General features: G+C 38.0%; 1 protein-coding gene across 11 annotated transcripts in view; it reads left to right on the top strand.

The window, feature by feature from the left end:
• RNF38 (ring finger protein 38) overlaps positions 1-16921 on the top strand; it is an 82782-nt gene extending 65861 nt beyond the window's left edge. For all 11 annotated transcript variants that reach the window (XM_046665381.1, XM_046665418.1, XM_046665408.1 and 8 more), the window contains 7 exons: positions 1087-1257; positions 3770-3931; positions 4251-4357; positions 6174-6258; positions 10001-10122; positions 11904-12003; positions 13458-16921. In XM_046665381.1, coding sequence (XP_046521337.1) covers positions 1087-1257; positions 3770-3931; positions 4251-4357; positions 6174-6258; positions 10001-10122; positions 11904-12003; positions 13458-13520 — 810 coding nt within the window. In that variant the 3' untranslated portion in view covers positions 13521-16921. The remainder of the gene's footprint in view (positions 1-1086; positions 1258-3769; positions 3932-4250; positions 4358-6173; positions 6259-10000; positions 10123-11903; positions 12004-13457) is intronic.
• The last annotated feature ends 1252 nt before the right edge of the window (positions 16922-18173 follow it).

The following is an 18173-nucleotide window of genomic DNA, read 5'->3' as shown; positions in this document are numbered from 1 at the left end:
ATGGGAGGCCTGTGATGAAAACGGTACCCCCATTTTCTAGATGGTGAAATGAAAATGACTTGCTTAATATCAGAGAGACAATTATTATGAGAGAGCAGGGATTCATACTCGCTTCTTTCTGCCTCCTAACCTTATGCTTTATCCTTTAATTACCAGTCCCCAGTCCAACCTCCTCACTTCACAAATGAGGTCTCGGAAATCCGGATGATTTCAATGATTTGCCTAAGGTCAATAATGTCTTCTAAGTAAGGCACTTCGCCAAATCTAAATATAATCCTAATACCCTTGTCTGAATGTGAGTTTAAAACAAACACGCACATGTAAAGACCAACAACAGATTAACAGATTAATCTCTCCAAGCTTGGTTTCTCAATGATAGATTATAGAACCAGTGTGCTGAATTAGCAGACTAAAAAATTGAGAGACCATAAGGCACCTAGTTGTAAATTGGACTCTTATAAATCTGAAAATCCTAGAAGTAAAAATTTTTCTGCAAGATTGAAAAGGAGAGCTTCTTGGAAAGCAGTAGTGTCTGCTACATCTTAAACCAAGTAGTGACACATTCCTCTTCCATGCAGCACTTTCCCCCATGTCACAGGTGTTAAAGGGCTGAAGTAAAAGCGATGTTTTGACTGATTTGTAAGAACTATATAAAATACAGAATAATTAGTTCCAAGTATCTAACTAATAGATGCAAAAATACCCTAGTATTTCACTGTTAATAGAGATTATTAAAACATTTTGGTGTGATTGGGGCGGGGGGGATATGGCAATGACATTTCAGTCTCACTTATAGTTTTTTAAAAAAATTAATTATAGGGGCCAGCCCCGTGTCCAAGTGGTTAAGTTCACGTGCTCTGCTTTGGCAGCCCAGGATTTCGCCTGATCCTGGGGCACGGACATGGCACCGCTCATCAGGCCATGCTGAGGCAGCATCCCACATGTCACAACTGGAAGGACCCACAACTAAAAATATACAACTATATACCGGGGGGCTTTGAGGAGAAAAAGAAAAAATAAAACCTTAAAAAAAATTAATTATATATTCTGATACTTTTAACAAAAAATAATGGTTTCTCTTTACAGATGCTTCAAGCATGTTCAGTTCAGCACTTACCAGTACCATATGCTGCATTCCCACCCCTTATTTCTAGTGATCCATTTCTCTTACATCCTCCTCACCTTTCTCCCCATCATCCTCCTCATTTGCCACCACCGGGCCAGTTTGTCCCTTTCCAAACACAGCAATCACGATCGGTAGGTATCTCTACTCTTATAGCTTTAATTTTCACAGGCAGATTAATTTAGTAGATGTAAGTTGTTACCATTTAAAAACTATGTCTTAGGCATTCTTCTGGTTCTTAATTAAGGAATCCGCAGACATATTAATTAGCATAGATATTTATCTAGAATTTTCTTGGTTTCTTAAATTTTTCTAGATATTTTACATGTCACTTGTCTAATTTAAATTTGTTCTTTCATATCTGCAGTCCTTCAGAAAGTAAATGAAGAAAAATTTAGTTGTTCAGGTTTTTCTTTTTATGTGTTTCTAAAATGGAAAATTAAAATATAAAATTGTTTATACTTGTTAAGAATAGTATTTATATTTGTTTAGGCAAGTAAAGTAACCCTCTGAGCCTCAATTGTTTTTTCTGAAGACCTGTTTTTCCACTATGTTCTGATGAAACATAGATGAGATAGTCTGTTAATATAGTTAATTCTCTCCTGGGGCTGGAATATTGCTGAGAGATGTATTATTTCAGGGGCTCGAGGAGGAAGTACTGTAAGTGGAAGGAAGGGCACAGGAAGAAGGCCCAGTTGTGTTTTGGACAGGGCCGGTTGAACATCCGAACCCTCAAGCATTAAGGGAGAACAAGGGAGAGAACATGGAGATGGTTAGAGTGGAAGATTTCAGCCCTGGGAAAGGAACTTGACAGTTGGTTCTAGCAGAGCCTAAGCGTTCTTGACCAAGGGTTTATGTACCATGCTCGGTCTCAGGAAGGGGGACTACTCTTCCTGCAGACTATAGAAGCCAATTATAATAGAAGCTTGGCTAATCTGGACAATTAAAACTATTACAAGAAAATCTTATATTAGAATCAGGACAGGATTCATGCCAAGATGTTCCTTTGCTTCCAGTACCTGGGAATTCAAGATTAAAACAAAATTTAGCAGGGCCGGCCCCGTGACCAAGTGGTTAAGTTCGCGCACTCCACTGCAGGCGGCCCAGTGTTTCGTTGGTTCGAATCCTGGGCGCGAACATGGCACTGCTCATCAAACCACGCTGAGGCAGCGTCCCACATGCCACAACTAGAAGGACCCACAACGAAGAATATACAACTATGTACTGGGGGGCTTTGGGGAGAAAAAAGGAAAAAATAAAATCTTTAAAACAAAAACAAAAACAAAACTTAGCCATCACTTATATCTGAATTTGGAATTCTTTAAAATGTCCAATCACATAGCCAAATCAAAAGTTAGATTCACTTGTGTTGTCGTAGTGTCCCCAGTTGCTGTTTCTCTCAAGCATACATAAGCTTCCAAATTAAAGTGTTAGTAATTAGTTATATTTGAATACTTTGTTGCTCTTGTCTAACTGGGGGAGGAAGTCAGACTAACATTTAAATACATGTTCCCACGAGAATCAAATTGAAAACATCAACACAAAAATATGTGCACAAATGTTCATAGTAGCATTACTCCTAATAGCCAAAAAGTGTAAACAATCAGCTTATAAATGGATAAACAAGAATGAAGTATGATACACAACCTACAAGATGGATGAACCTTGAGAACATCATGCCAAGTGAAAGAAGCCAGATACAAGAGCCACAGACTACATGATTCCGTATATACAGAATGTCCAGAATAGGCAAATCTCTATACATGGAATGTAGAGTAGTGCTTGTCCAGGACTTGGGGAGGACTGGGGGAAATGCGTAATGGACTGCTATGGACACGGGTTTGTTTTCTGGAGGGCGAGAGGATAAAAATGTTCTGGAATTAGGGGTAACGATTGCACAACTTCCATAAAGATACTAAAATCCATTGAATTGTACCCCTTGGCAGGGTGAATTTTATAGTATGTGAATCATATCTCAATAAAGCTATTTTTAAATACATGTGCAGTGTGCTTTGCATAGCATTATGTGCTTTTGTACATTGTCTCAGTGTTCACAACACACTTGAAGTAGGCTATGAACATGTCAGTTCTGTAGATGACAATATTGAGGGTCAGATTAAGTAATTTATACAAAAGTCACATGGCTGATTAGTTACAGCACTGAGTCTGTCTAATGCCAAAGCCCATAGCTTTCTACTATAGTATAATACCTGCTATATCTTACCCCATTTAGCCCTGGTTCTGATCTTTATATGCCATGTTTGATTTTATCTGTTAAAGGTTAATTGTCTGAAAATCCTATGAGTAGGTCAGTGTGCCATGACTAAAAAGTAATTTTAACTTTCATATAATTGGCTTACTGCATGACTTTTTGTCTTTCCTTCTCGTTTGAAGAGAAGGTTCAAATGGTAAAAGAAACGTAACCTTTAATGGATAGTGGAGATGTTTAATAATATGTTTCAGAGACTCTCTTACTGAAATTCACTTGAAGGCAGGAAGATTTTACTAGCGTCTCTGTGCCCACGTGGATGAACTTCGAGTGCTGTGAACATCAAGACATGCATGACCTTAAAGATATTTGGGTGGGGGGTTGATTTTTATTATTCTAGAGCACAATCTATCTAAAGTTTGCTTTTCCCCCCTCAGCCTCTGCAAAGGATAGAAAATGAAGTGGAACTCTTAGGAGAACATCTTCCAGTAGGAGGTTTTACTTACCCTCCATCAGCCCACCCCCCAACCTTACCTCCGTCAGCTCCTCTGCAGTTCTTAGCACATGATCCTTTGCATCAGGAGGTGTCCTTTGGAGTTGTAAGCTTTCATTCATTGTTAATCATTTATTACTTGCTTTGATAATGTGTTTGTTTTGAGTTGTGCTTCAGTATAACTATGTTTCAAATTTTAAATGTATTCTTGAAAGCATTTGGTTGAAAAATCGTGTTTAGAAATAACACCTAAGTGTGTTTTAAACTAGTTGTTGGATCTGTGTTAACATTTAAGAAGTAGTTAAATACCACTTGAACAGTAAAGAACTTTCTAGGTTTTTAAAAAAGAAGAGACTCTATTTGACAGACTAAATAGTATTAAAGATAGAATGATCTTAAATTGTTGTAACTTTTTTCTCTTACAGCCTTATCCTCCGTTTGTGCCTCGGAGGCTCACAGGACGTAATAGATATCGATCCCAGCAACCAATGCCACCTCCCCCTTATCATCCCAGCTTACTACCATATGTGTTGTAAGTTCTGTCTTTCTCATTTTAATGAGTTCTGAATTTTGACACCCTTGAGATTCTCTTTCCTTTATGAATATCTTGTATGTGGTATATAATTTAGACTGCGTTACATGGACAGAGAACAGATGAGTGGTTATCAGAGGGAAAGGGGGTTGGAGGGTGGACAGAAGGGGTAAAGGGGCACATATATATGGTGACGGATCAAAACTAGACTGGTGGTGGTGAGCACGATGCAATCTAAACAGAAACTGATAAATAATAACGTACACCTGAAATTTCACAATGTTACAAACCATTATGACCTCAAAAAAATAAAGTGGACTGTGGTAATGTTAAAAAAATATTGTGTGTTAGAAATTGGTGTTTTTATTTAATGTTAAGGAATTAGTGTGAGGTACCATTTAAGGGTGAAAGAGAAGAGCAAGGACAAGGGAAGAAGTGAGAGAGGAAGAAATTCAAGAGCCAGAAAACAGGTTTAATAAATCAAAAGATAGAAAAGTTTAAAATTTTAGCCTCTTTTACAGCTGGCATCACCTGCCACCTTCTTTGATAATCCAGCTTTTGATGCTGCTGCTTCTCTCAAAGGAAAAGAGAAGGAGAAGTTATTTCTGTGCCTTAAAAATATTTGGTTAGGATTAACTTTGTAACAGAAACACCCAAGGGTTAAACATGATAGTTCTTTATTTCTCTTTCATGTAATGAATTCCAGAAGCAGGTAATTTAAGGACGATTTGTTAGCCCCATAACTCCAAGGAATCCTACCATCCTCAAAATTTTATGGCTTCCTCTGTATGATATTAAAATGACTCCTCAGGTTCTGGCCATCACATCTACCTTCCAGCTAGGAAAAATAAAAGATCTCTGCCTGGCTCCCTCCTCTCAAGGATACTTCCTAGAAGTTGTACATATTACTCCTGCCTACATCCCATTGGCCAGAATTTAGTCACATGTCTATAACTACCTCCTAGGTAGGCTAGGCAATGTTGTCTTTATACCAAAGGGTCGTGTGCCTTTATCACACTGTGTTGATAATAGTAGCTTTATTGTAAGTCTTAAAATCAGTATGTCTCCCAACTTTTTTCTTTTTTTTTGTTAGATTGGCACCTGAGCTAACATCTGTTGCCAATCTTTTTTTTCCTTCTTCTCCCCAAAGCCCCCATGTACATAGTTGTATATTCTAGTTGTGGCATGTGGGATGCCGCATGAGCATGGCCTGATGAGTGGCACCATATCTGCGCCCAGGATCCGAACCAGTGAAACCCTGGGCCCCGAAGCAGAGCATGGGAACTTAACCACTTCGCCACAGGGCCGGCACCCCAGCTTTGTTCTTAAAATGATTTTATTTAAAGTCTTTTGTGTGTCCATATACATTTTAAAATCAGCAAATCTGTTTCTACTTAAAAAAAAAGGTTGCCTGCGATTTTGATAAGGATTGCATAAAATCTGTAGATCAATTTTGGAAGAGAATTGACATCTTAACAATATTGAGTCTTTTAGTCTACTGTCATGGTGTATTTCTCTATTTATTCATCTTTTAAAATTTATCCTAGTGGTATTTTTACAGTTTTTATTATACAGGTCTGGCACATGTTTTGTTAAACTCAGCCCTAATATTTCATATTTTTTATACTATTGTAAGCAGTATTTTTTTAATGTCAGTTTCTAGTTTGTTGCTAATGAAGTCAGTTTCTTTAAAGGGTTGCCACTGTTTAAAACTGACCATTCTTTATCTTTGTAGCACTGGCCTTGTTCTTCCCCTGCTGTTCATTGAAGTAATGTACTAATGTATCAATGCTAGTGTTGGTTATTTTCACTGTAGATCAATGCTCCCAGTGCCACCTGCAGTGGGCCCAACTTTCAGCTTTGAATTGGATGTGGAAGATGGAGAAGTAGAAAATTACGAGGTTAGTAGGTGAACTGTGAATTAATTTGGGGCGTATTATGTGCATAAAAACTATTGTTCTACTCAACTCATTTAATTAAACATTTATTAGGTAAATCTTTTGTACATTTCAAGATACAAATATATCAAAAGAGTGTACAGCATCAATAAGGATACTTTTACATGTACCACCCAGCTGTGATAACAAGATGGACTCTGGTGCTTTGTTAGAATTACATACGATTTCTATGAGGGAATGTAAATGAGAAAATGGTGAATTATTGTTGCATGTTCTGAGAAGAATTGGAGGCAGTGCTTGAAGGATGGGAAAGCTGTTTCGTGCATGAGGTTCAGTCAGGGAAGTACTGGACGTTCTTGAGAAATAGCATACAGTTTTATGGCTAAAGTGAAGGGGAGAAAATGGAGATTTGATTGAAAGGCTCAGCTTTTTGTCCTTCAGTACTCTGTTAGAAAATGGATGTAATTTTGAATATTGTGGGAAGAAATGTTTTGGTGCTTAAGGCATCAGATCTCTATATTTAAGAGTCAAAACTCGGGCCGGCCCGTTGGTGCAGCAGTTAAGTTCGCACATTCTGCTTTGGCGGCCGAGGGTTCGCTGGTTCAGATCCCAGGTGCAAACATGGCACCACTTGGCACGCCATGCTGTGGTAGGCATCCCACGTACGAAGTAGAGGAAGATGGGCACAGATGTTAGCTCAGGGCCAGTCTTCCTCAGCAAAAAGAGGAGGATTGGCAGCAGATGTTAGCTCAGGGCTAATCTTCCTCCAAAAAAAAAAAAGAGTCAAAACTCTGCTAGTAACATGAAGGAATAGATGGGAGTGGTTAGGGTTAGTGTCGGGGAAAGCTATTTAATAGGTCAGGCAATAAATTATGAAACGATGCAAGTTCTGAACTATGGGAATTGCAAATAGAAAAGAGTAGATCTTGAAAGACATTTTAACCCTGGAATAACAGCATTTGATCACTGCATGGTTTATGGTAGTGTCAAGTGGGAGTGGGAGGGTTGAAAAAGAAGATGCTCTACAAAAAGTCCTGCAGTAGCCCATGACGGAGGCAGAACCACAGAGGACAGCAGGTTCAGTTGAAGGCATCCTCTGACTTGGATGTTGATGTTACTGTATTATTTGGGGGGAAGACTAGGAGGTGCAATTCATGGGTTGGAAGGCAAATTTGGGTTTGGATCTGTTGAGTGTGAGTGATGTATGACTGTCTTGATACTGCCAGCCATCTTTCTCCTTCAGCCTCCTCAGTCTCTCTTTATCCCCTATGAATACTGGAACGGTTGTTTTAAGTGAATCAAACCTGGGGACAGGGACAACACACACACATATGCAAAATCTTAAAGCACCTTTGTTTTTTGTTGATGTACGTGGAAAAGATCAGGCCAAATGCTATGTTCTTCTGTTAGTTTTGTTCAGAGCAGTAAGAAAAGGAGTTGGTTATCCTTTAGGTATTCTGTACTAAAATTGTCATAAGTCATGTTGCTGTAAAAGACAGCTCTTCATTAAACAGATCATATACATATCCATGGAAAAAAACAGTGATACCATCCCAGTATAAGAAAAATATTTTTAGGGGCTGGCCCCGTGGCTGAGTGGTTAAGTCCGCGTCGCTCATCGGACCATGTTGGGGCAGCATCCCACATGCCACAGCTGGAAGGACCCACAACTAAGAGTATACAACTATGTACCAGGGGGCTTTGGGGCGAAAAAGAAAAATATTTGTATTTTGTGTGGAATACGTTTGATCTTCTGCAGAGCCATACTTTGATCCAATCAAGAAAGTCTTTCTTGCTTTTCTGGTTTCATCCCGTAGTGTACATGCCTACACCACCACAGTATTCACCATTTTGTGAGTCTACCCCATACGTTCTTGCCTGCATGCCTTTTACTCCCCTCAATCCTTCTGCCTAGGAACTTTACCCCCTTCCTTCACATTTTGAAACATAGCCATCTTTCTTTCAAGACTCAGCTAAAAACCCACTACCTCTATGAAAGGCATTTCTAGTCCATTCCCAGATCTAAATGAGCTCCCCCTCCCTTTTGTTCTTAGAGTTCTTATAAAATTGTACATACAAATCATGTCCTGCCTTCAGTCTTCTTGCCTGCTAGATTATGTAAATTTGTTGAGGGCCTGATTATCGTTACATTCTCCATCCGGTATACAATATATATATATACAATAGAGGTATAAAAGATGCATATCAGCTATAACATAAATTTTATCTAAATTCTATATGCTAATTATAATCATCAATTAAACAATTACTGTCTGTTCTAGCATTAAGAAGAACTTAGGGGCATGCATGGTGAAGGGGAAGCAATTTATTTAGATGACTCAGTTCTCCAAATAAAACTATATTGAAAGCAGTGTTGTGATGCCACCATATTAGAACATACAGCTATCACAGCATTAATTATTGAGATTTGGGGACTTTAATTCCATTGCTCTCATTGTCCATCATCGTTTCTCTGTTACCTATTCTCTTAACCCTATGGCAGCTTGAACAAAGGGGGAAAGCAGCACACAAAAGGCTTCTTGATTGTAGGATCCAGCAAGTGAATGAGTAGAGCCGTTGAAGACTGGGAGAAAGGAAAGCCTGGTGTAAAATCAATAAGCATGATAGCAGCAATATATTGAAAAACAACTATGTTAAAATCTGTGAGTTCATAGTGATACTTAAAAAACAGACTCATTGGTCTTACCCTGCCTTTTCTATACAAATTATACTACTGAGTACAGTTTACTGTGGGACAGTTGCTCATACAGAAGTATTTCATCTAATAAACGAAGAATGATAGAATATTACCATTTCGCTATCTTTAATGAATTAATGGATCTAGGCATTATTCCATCAGTGGCTGTTAATGTAACAATTAGACATGAGCTTTATGATGGAAATAGTCAGATCATACAGTTTATTGGAAGTACAAGGGACAAGGAATCTATTAAACCTCACGAGTCAGGGTAGGGTGTTCAGTCAGCATAATTCAGACTGGGGCTTTCTATAGGCCATTGACCTGTTTTCTTCAACAAAAATGAGAGTAAAAAGAGATACTTTAGACATATCAAGCAATGGTAATGTATGGATTTATTTGCATCCTGATTTGGACAAACTGTGTTAAAAAGTGTTTTGAAAATAATTGAAACAATCAGAGACATTTGACATTAAGGAATTATTGTTAATCTTTAGACGTGAGATGTTATGGTTATATTCTTTAAAAAGTCTTTTTTTTTTTATAGCGGTAGTTCTCAACCTGGGCACAGTTTTATCCCTAGTGGATATTTAGCAACATCTGGAGACATTTTTGGTTGTTGCAAACGAGGGGTGCGGGGGGCGGGCAGTATTACTGGCATCCAAACAGTGGAGGCCAAGGACGCTGCTAAACATCCTCCAGTGCACAAGACAGCCCCACGACAAAATTACATCCAGCCCAAAAGGGCAAAAGTACTGAGGTCGACAGACTATTTTAAACATACACATAGAACTATTTACCAATGAAATACCATGTTTTAGTTTTGTTTTAAAATAATCTGGGGTTTAGGAGTGGACAGTAATAGATGAAATAAAATTAGTCATGAAATTATTAAGCCTGAGTAACAGGCATATATGGAAGTTCATTATACTGTTTCTCTACTTTTGTATGTATTTAACATTTTCCATAATAAAGGTAGTTTAAAAAAAATTCCTGGAATAGAAGATGTAAAGAAAGGTTAAAATATGTCTCTTTTGCCCTCCACAGGCCCTTTTAAACCTGGCAGAGCGACTGGGAGAGGCTAAGCCTCGAGGGCTGACGAAAGCAGATATTGAACAGCTTCCTTCTTACCGCTTCAATCCTAACAACCACCAGTCAGAACAGACTTTGTAAGTACATTTTTCTGACATCACTCTGTTAAATTTCCTTTCTACCTTTATGAAATAAAAGCTTAAGAATCAAAGATAACTTGATAAAGATAAGTAATCTCTATTTTATACTCGGGGCCTATGCTGTCCAGTAAAGTAGCCGCTAGTCAGTTGTGGCTGTTTAAATTAAATAGAATGAAAAGTGGAGTTTCTTGGATGCAGTAGCTAGTGACACTGCATTGGAAGACGTAGATGTAGGGCATCGCCGCTGCCTCAGGAAGTGCCGTTGGCTATAAATTTTATGGTTTCTAATTCAAATTCTAGAGAGTTTTATATGAGATCAAAAAGTTTCATATGTGCAAAGTTTGAGGTTTTAACCTAAAGATTCTGTTTATTATTTGATCTTTTCTCTGGCAACTCTACTGAGATGTAGTTCACATTTAAAGTGTACAGTTCAGTGGTCTTCAATATATTCGTAGTTTTGCAACCATGATCTCAAATGTACACCATTTTCATCACCCCCTCCAAAAAAACCCTTACCCTTTAGGAGCCACTGCTGCCCATTTCTCCCCAGCCTTCACCACCCCAGCATGGTCTCCCTCTAATTTACTTTTATCTCTATAGATTTGCCTATTCTGGACATTTCACATAAATGGGATCAGACAATATATGGTCTGGCCTCTTTCACTTAGCATAATGTTTTCAGGGTCCATCATGTTGTAGCAGGTATCAGTACTTCATTCCTTTTTATGGCCAAATAATACTCCACTGTATGGATACACCAGATATTGTTTATCCTTTCCTCAATTGTTTCCTCACTTTGGCTAGTATTGCTGATGCTGCTGTAAACATTGGTGTACGAGTTTTTCTGTGGATATATGTTTTCATTTCTCTTGGGGATCTAGGAGTATTGGGCCATATGATATAACTCTGTGTTTAACCTTTTGAGAACTTCCAGTTTTTCCGGTGGCTATACCATTTTACATTCCCACCAGCACTGTACAAAGTTTATTTCTCCATATCCTCACCAATGCTTGTTATTGTCTGTCTTTTAAATGATCTCTCGCTGAGGTTTTGATTTCCATTTCCCAGATGGCTAATGATGTTGAGCTCTTTTTATGTACTTGTTGACCATTTATATGTCTTCTTTGGATAAATGTCTGTTTACATCCTTTGTCCATTTTTTAATTGTATTGTGTTTTTATTGAGTTGTAGAAATTATTTATATATTATACGTATAAGTCCCTTATGAAATAAATGATTTTCAAAAATGTCTCCCATTCTGTGAGTTGTCTTTTTACTTTCTTGATGGTGTTTTTTGAAGCACAATTTTTTTTTTAATTTTGATGTTCAATTTATTTACATTTTTTTGTTGTTTCTTGTGCTTTTGGCATCATCTCTAAGAAACCATTACCTATTTCAAGGTCACAAAGTTTACTTCTATGTTTTCTTCTTAGAGTTTAATCGTTTTTAGGTCTTACATCTAAGCCTTTGGTTAACTTTTGTATATGGTGTGAGGTAAGGGTCCATCTTCATTCTTTTGCATATGGATATCCAGTTCTAGCACTGTTTGTTGAATATTATAGGATCTTCAGTATTGATCTCTCAGCAAATTCAGCAGAGCACTCTTACTAAATGTTTTAACATCATGACTTTTCAAAATATTGGTGGATTATTTTGTCTTAAGATTTAAATGACATCTTGATAAGTGGGATGGTAAGTGGTTTTGTAGGCTTCAATAGTTGTAACAAAATAGAAAACCACTTGGTTCTGTGGTTAAATGATCTTTCTGCTTTTTTTAGGTGTGTAGTGTGCATGTGTGATTTTGAGTCGAGGCAGCTACTTAGAGTTTTACCCTGTAACCACGAGTTCCATGCCAAGTGTGTCGACAAATGGCTCAAGGTAAAGTGATGGCATCTATGAAGAGAATAACAATAAATTTTATTTTTTATTGACCATAGTTTCATGGAGAAAAAGTGCATGGTTTGGTGGAGGGTGGGTAAGGAGACAAAATTGAAACACAGCTTTAGTGTGATTTCTGGAAATGAAGAGAAAAGGCCATTAAAAATTAACTGTCATCAACATGCGAGTGACCGTGCAAAACCTGAAAATGGGTTCTATGTCCTTGATAATCAGTATGTCCTAGCTTTCTCATGGTGTATAGGGACATGGCCTGACCTTGTTAGGCCAGTTTCCTCTAAGAATTTAGAAGGGGACCTCAGTAGAGGTCATTTGTCAAAGATTTACATGAGAAATAAACTTCTCATGCTTTTATTTAATTCTGATCATTTTCTCCTTTGTAGATAGGGAAAAAAAAAGCCCGAAAGATGCAAATTCTAACAGTTGTTATGCCAGGGTGAAATTATTTCAGGGGGTGTCTTCTGTTTTTTATAATAGCAGAATAAAAATGTGTTGCAGTAAAATAAATAGTCAACTATGATTTTTTTAGACTATTCTGATTAGGAGATAACAACACTGGGTTAGATAACTTCAGAGTTTGGTGAGGCAGACAGATGAGTTAAAATAGAATCAGTCCTCTGTGTGAGCACAGATTAAGGGTACCCATTTTAGCCCAAACTGAACCCTGAAGGCAAACAGTCTTAACTTTTTAGAAAAAGAAAGCATTATATATGTACAGCCCTGACACACGAGAACAGAGAATGGTCAGAAAACCACAGGTTCCCTGTTGCTGATAGCTAGAGTGTGAGGGAGAGGGGCAAGAGAAGAGACATTCAGAGGTATAACCAGTGACCAGCTTATTGTGAGGTCTCTGTGAAGTGTGAGGGAGTTTGGACTTCATCCTGAAACCAGTGTGGAAAAATAAGACTGTTTTAGAAAGATCACTGTCCACTCTTTGGAGAATGGAATAGAAGAGATGATTTCTAAGAGATGGGGAGATGGGATAAGGATGTTCTGGACCAGAGAGAATGAATAGTGGCAGTCGGATAAAAGGGGAGGACTGATTTGAGAGCTATTATAATGTAGAAATGAGACTATTTGATGAATAATGATTGTAGAAAGTAAGAGAGCAGGTGATGCCTGCTTCTGACTTTAGCAACTCAGCAAATGGTGGTGCCATTTGTTGAGATGGAGTTTTAAGCCAGTTTTAAAGTTGTCTGAACTGGTGATAGGTAATCTTGTCTGTATGTTGAAACAGACCTATTAAAAAATCATTCATAGGCTATTAAGTCTTTGAGGTTTGTGGAATGTTTTTTAAAAGACAGATTAAATGATTGCTTTTTACCTTCTTAAAGGAACAAACAAGATAACTCTGGAAAGTTAAAATAGTTCCATTGCTTTTACTATTTTCATTGTGTGAGTCACAATTCAGACAAGTGTTCTCTTTTGTGTTTTAGGCAAATCGTACTTGCCCAATTTGCCGAGCTGATGCTTCAGAAGTGCATCGGGATTCAGAATGACCAACCTAAGAGCACAAATTTAGTTTGGGTGTTCCTCATCACCTGTATATATGGACTATCCATTGAACTTAATCTGTGTGGCTTCCAGCCCCCCCTTTACCAAAAGGGTCAACGGACCTTTCTTTGCACTGTGTGACTTAATCAACTATAAAAGCTTACAGTTAGTCTTCACAATTATGGGATTGTTATACTAACCGTGTGATTGGAACTCCAAAGACTTTTTCTTTAGCTTAATTTTGTGTGTGCACTAACATTCCCTGGTTTTGTGTGATCATTCCGAGTGTTGCTGCAAGATTACAGTGGACATGATCTTTTAGCATGTGCTTTTATAAAAAGTGGTAGCTCCAGATGACATAGCAATCTACCTTATATAGAGCCTTCAGAAACTGTGAGTGGAAATGAATGCAGCGTATGACTCTTGGTGATAAATGTATCTGTGTGTGTGAGAGAGTGTGTGCAACTACTTGTGTGAGGGCATGGTAGCTAATGTGTGTATGAGATCCTATATACCAGCATGTACCAAGAATGTGTGTGTAGTTTTAATTATGCTGCATTGTATAATCTGGTGTGTTATTTAAACAGCACTAGTACTGTACACTGGTTTTTTCCTTGTGTTTGCTGTTGCACACTGATTGCTAAGGGTGCATCAATTATAAGCATTGAATACTCCATCCCCTTCCCTCCCAATGAATGGAATGAGAAAAGCCTTCTTCCTTTGCTTCAGGCAGCTGTCACCTTCTCTTCATTGGTGGTCCCAAGAGGGTCACTTAGGAAAAAAAGTGTAACAGAGTCTCACTCCATGAAACTGATTTTTTTATTTTGTTGTGAAAAAGAAATTTTTAAATCTTCAACTTGCTGTTTCCAAAAAGAAGGTGCAATATCATACATCATCAGTTAGCAATATTAGCATTTCAGTCAATGATTTGAATGTTGATACTTTCTTAGTTTTTTCTTTACATTTCCAGTAAGCTTCTTAGAGGAAGTACTCTTGATTTTGTGTGTGTGTTTTTAAATTTGTGTTCTATTCTGAAGATATTTGAGTAATATATTTCTACGAATACCGCTGGTCCCATGAGGTCTCACCCCCTGACTTCCACCAGAACAAACTGTCAACTAACGCAGCTTGGCTTCTGCTCTGTGTCCTTTGTTCCAGCGCCCACAGACAACTAAATCGTTTGAAGAAAACTGTATTTCTCTTCGTGTTAATTCACCTGCCAACCTCTGATTCTGAAAGTTGTCTAGTCCTTCTTTCCTCAGTAAATGTGCTTCTCATCGAAACCCTCGTTTCCAGGATGGATCAAGTGCTGTGACCGCTCAAGTTTCTTAGACCTGATGTGCTTTGATGTTTTATTGCTTTTCTTTTTAATTTTTGTTTGAATGAGATAAAATTTAATATAACAGGTGTCCAGAATACTTGCAGTATAAATGAAGATTTGATTTTTGTATAAAAAATAATGCTGTAAAACAGGAATTGACCTTCATTTAGTTGATCTGAAATAACACATAGCTATGTGGGGGTTTTTTTTGGAGCATAATTCAGATTGTTTAAGGTCATTTTTCCAGCAGTATTTCAATTCCTCTCTCAGTTTTTTGGTGTATTCAACATTCTCTGCCTCTCCTGCAGTTGATGTCGTTGCTCTGTCTGCAGTAGCACAAGCTGCGGAATTCCAGTCAGGACGGTGATAACTTGCTGCAGCCTCACTCAGCTTTCAGTTGGCCTTCTGTCAGCCCTCTGCTCTGACAGTCAGCCACTTGTTACTGCCGTGCTGCTTGCCTGCCCCTGAAGTCTCTGTGAGCTCATCACAGCTTAGAGTTCAGTAGTCAATTCACACAGAAGCACAATCTTGCCCTTCCCAGACACTGTTGGCTCTATTTAGTCATACGAATAGGATTTTGCATACTTTTTGTTTGCCCCTATATTTGTCGGTGCATCAGAAAAATCTAAACAGTGGTGAAATACACATGTTACTTTTAAATCTTTAGGATAGCTCTCACTTGTTCCTGATGAGTAAAAAAAATAATTTTGGTTAAAGACCAAAATTATTGGCATAATAATCAGCTACATTACAAATCACGTATAGTTTAATCTGTATTTTTTTAAATTAAAAAATCATGTTTAAAATGGCAAAAACCCATCTTATACATAGGCTCTTTTATATAGTTGCAAAAAATTTATATCTGTACAGATCTAACATAACACTACTACACTCAGTATTCATTTTATTGAAGCATGCAAGTACAGCACTTTCTCTAATTTATATAGATACCTAATTAGTAAGGCACATTTTACTAATGACTAGGAAGAGTAGCTCTTTCTTCCCTCCCTCTGACATTGAGTTCTAGACATAGTATCCCTTTTCCAGTAAATTTTTGAGAGGCAGTGGGCAGTTTAGGAGGCAGCAGGGTCTATTTTGGTGAAATCTTGAATGAATTGTTGCACTCCTGTGACTGATCTCTTTGGAACGTCTTTTCTTTGCCTGGGGCTCTTAGAGATGTGTGCAGACTTGCTCATTAAGTGGTTAGTACGTATTAGGAGCACACATGCCTGTGTTCTGAACAGCTCAGCCTAACCACAGTGAGCAACTTGTGGCTAGCAGAAGAGAAAGAACATTTGATTCGTGCCCGACTCTTGTCACCTGGGTGATGCACCAGATAGCAGGCAGATGCTGGTTTGTTGCCTTCTTCCTCTTTCCTCCTAGAATAATATCGACTTTACCATCTTAACTCTGCTGTGGGGTTTGTTTAGGGGAGGGGGTTGCATGGATTATTATCTTTGATTTTTCTTTTTTAGCCACTCCCCCCCCCCCCCCAGCAAAAAAAGAACAAAACAAAAAACAAGTCCAGGCCTCCAGGTATCCAGATCTCATTAGAATTTTTCTGTCCTGAATTTTTTTGAGCAAAATCTAGAAAATGTGAAAGCATATTTAGATTTTATATACTCTCTGAAATGTGATTTGTTAAGATTGTTAAATTTGGGCCTCTTACAATATATTGAATGAGATCTATCAACTCACTTATGACAACATTTTTCACAGATATCTTTAGGCCTTCATTAGAAAGCGATTTCCCCCTGTTGGTATATTTGGTTACCTCATTTTGCTGTTTGTTTCAAATTATGAAAGCTCACAGGGGTGTTTTTTGGAATCATTTGCTGAGTCATTTCCTCAAATCATATTCCATTGTATCAGTTAACATATAGTTTTAAATGTACGTATTATAAATATCTGTAACCAAATCATTTGAAGGCTTGATAAATTTTTAACAAAGTTTGTACATTTTTTATGAAAGTTACTAGTAATGCTTTACAAAGTAGTGCAATGAATTTTTATTTTTAATCCCTGTGCCCAATTTTGGAGTTGAGAGGGTTGTTGGTAATAAATGTATGATGTACACTTAAAACATTTTGTTGTGCTTCATATTACTGTGTTAGCCAGGGGCAGGGGCTCTGTGTTCCTGGACGGGGACTTCAGGGGACTCCAGCAGGAAGATAGAGCTGTTAAGCTACCAGCTGCCAGATTTAGTTTTTAGAGTATAGTTCAGATTTTGTTTCTGCATTTACATAAACATCTTAGAAACACAAAAGCAGCTAGCATTATAACGTGGTGCATATTTATAACCTTTAAAAAAGCCAAGAAGACTGCTGAGTGTAGCCACACACATAGCATAAGGTCATCGAACAGTAGAGATACATAAGTAGGTAACTAGGTTTCTTTCTATATATGTTAACGGTAAGATGCAGGAAATAAGATTACAGTAGACAAATTGGGCACATTTGTCCACCTTAGCTACAGCTTACATCCAACTTATTGTCAATATGGAAAGAAGAGCCTCTGCTTGTCGTTTTCCATACATGTTTGTGTAATTGCTTTCCTTTGACTATAAAAGGAAGAAAATAAAAGCAATCTACTTAGATATATACTGACTGTGTTACTTGAGAAGGAAAGTAGAAACAAAATACAAAAAATTGCAGTTGAGTAATAGATCCCAACTCTCTCCCTTCTTTCAAGCAGCAGTCATTCTTTGGCTTAAAGGAAGGTGATGCCCTCGGACTGGCTGCAGTACTTAACTGATAAGCATTCAGAAAAGTGACCAAGTCCTGACGTCCTTGTTGGAAAGAAGGTGGACTGTGAATGTCTCAAGAAGCCTGAAACTTGTGCTGTCTTATGGCAGAGGCATTCGCTGCTCGTGCTCTCACATACCCATGCACCTGGCCATGTCACCCTACTTACAGGAAGGCAGCGAGGCCCATGCGCCTACTTCTGACCAGAGCCCACCAAGCATAGGCCATGTGGGAGCATTTAAAAGCCAGCTCTTTTTCCCTCTGCCATGTTGATAGCACCCCTGGGTTCTGAGTCACTACCTGGAAGAGAGCTGTTCTAGAAAGCCGTTGGACTCTCAGCAGATGTTCTGTGAGTGAAAGAGGTCCTTAAAAAAGATGTGAAATGTAGACTCTGTTAGGACTTTGTCTTTGCCCATTTATTTCTCCCTTTTTACAAGTGTTTTTTTAATCTTATTCTTACTATACTTGATAATACTGAACCTCAGGCATATCAGTTGTGCCAGTTAAACATTACTGGTTACAATTATTAATAGATCACAAGATCTGGTTTGCACTAGAGGATAAGATTCTTATGAATGTTGTGGTCAGATGTC

This window comes from Equus quagga, chromosome 1, assembly GCF_021613505.1.
Source record: "Equus quagga isolate Etosha38 chromosome 1, UCLA_HA_Equagga_1.0, whole genome shotgun sequence".
Classification (NCBI taxonomy): Eukaryota; Metazoa; Chordata; class Mammalia; order Perissodactyla; family Equidae; genus Equus; species Equus quagga.
The sequence above is the reverse complement of the archived record's forward strand: the minus strand, read 5'-3'. Positions and strand labels throughout refer to the sequence as shown.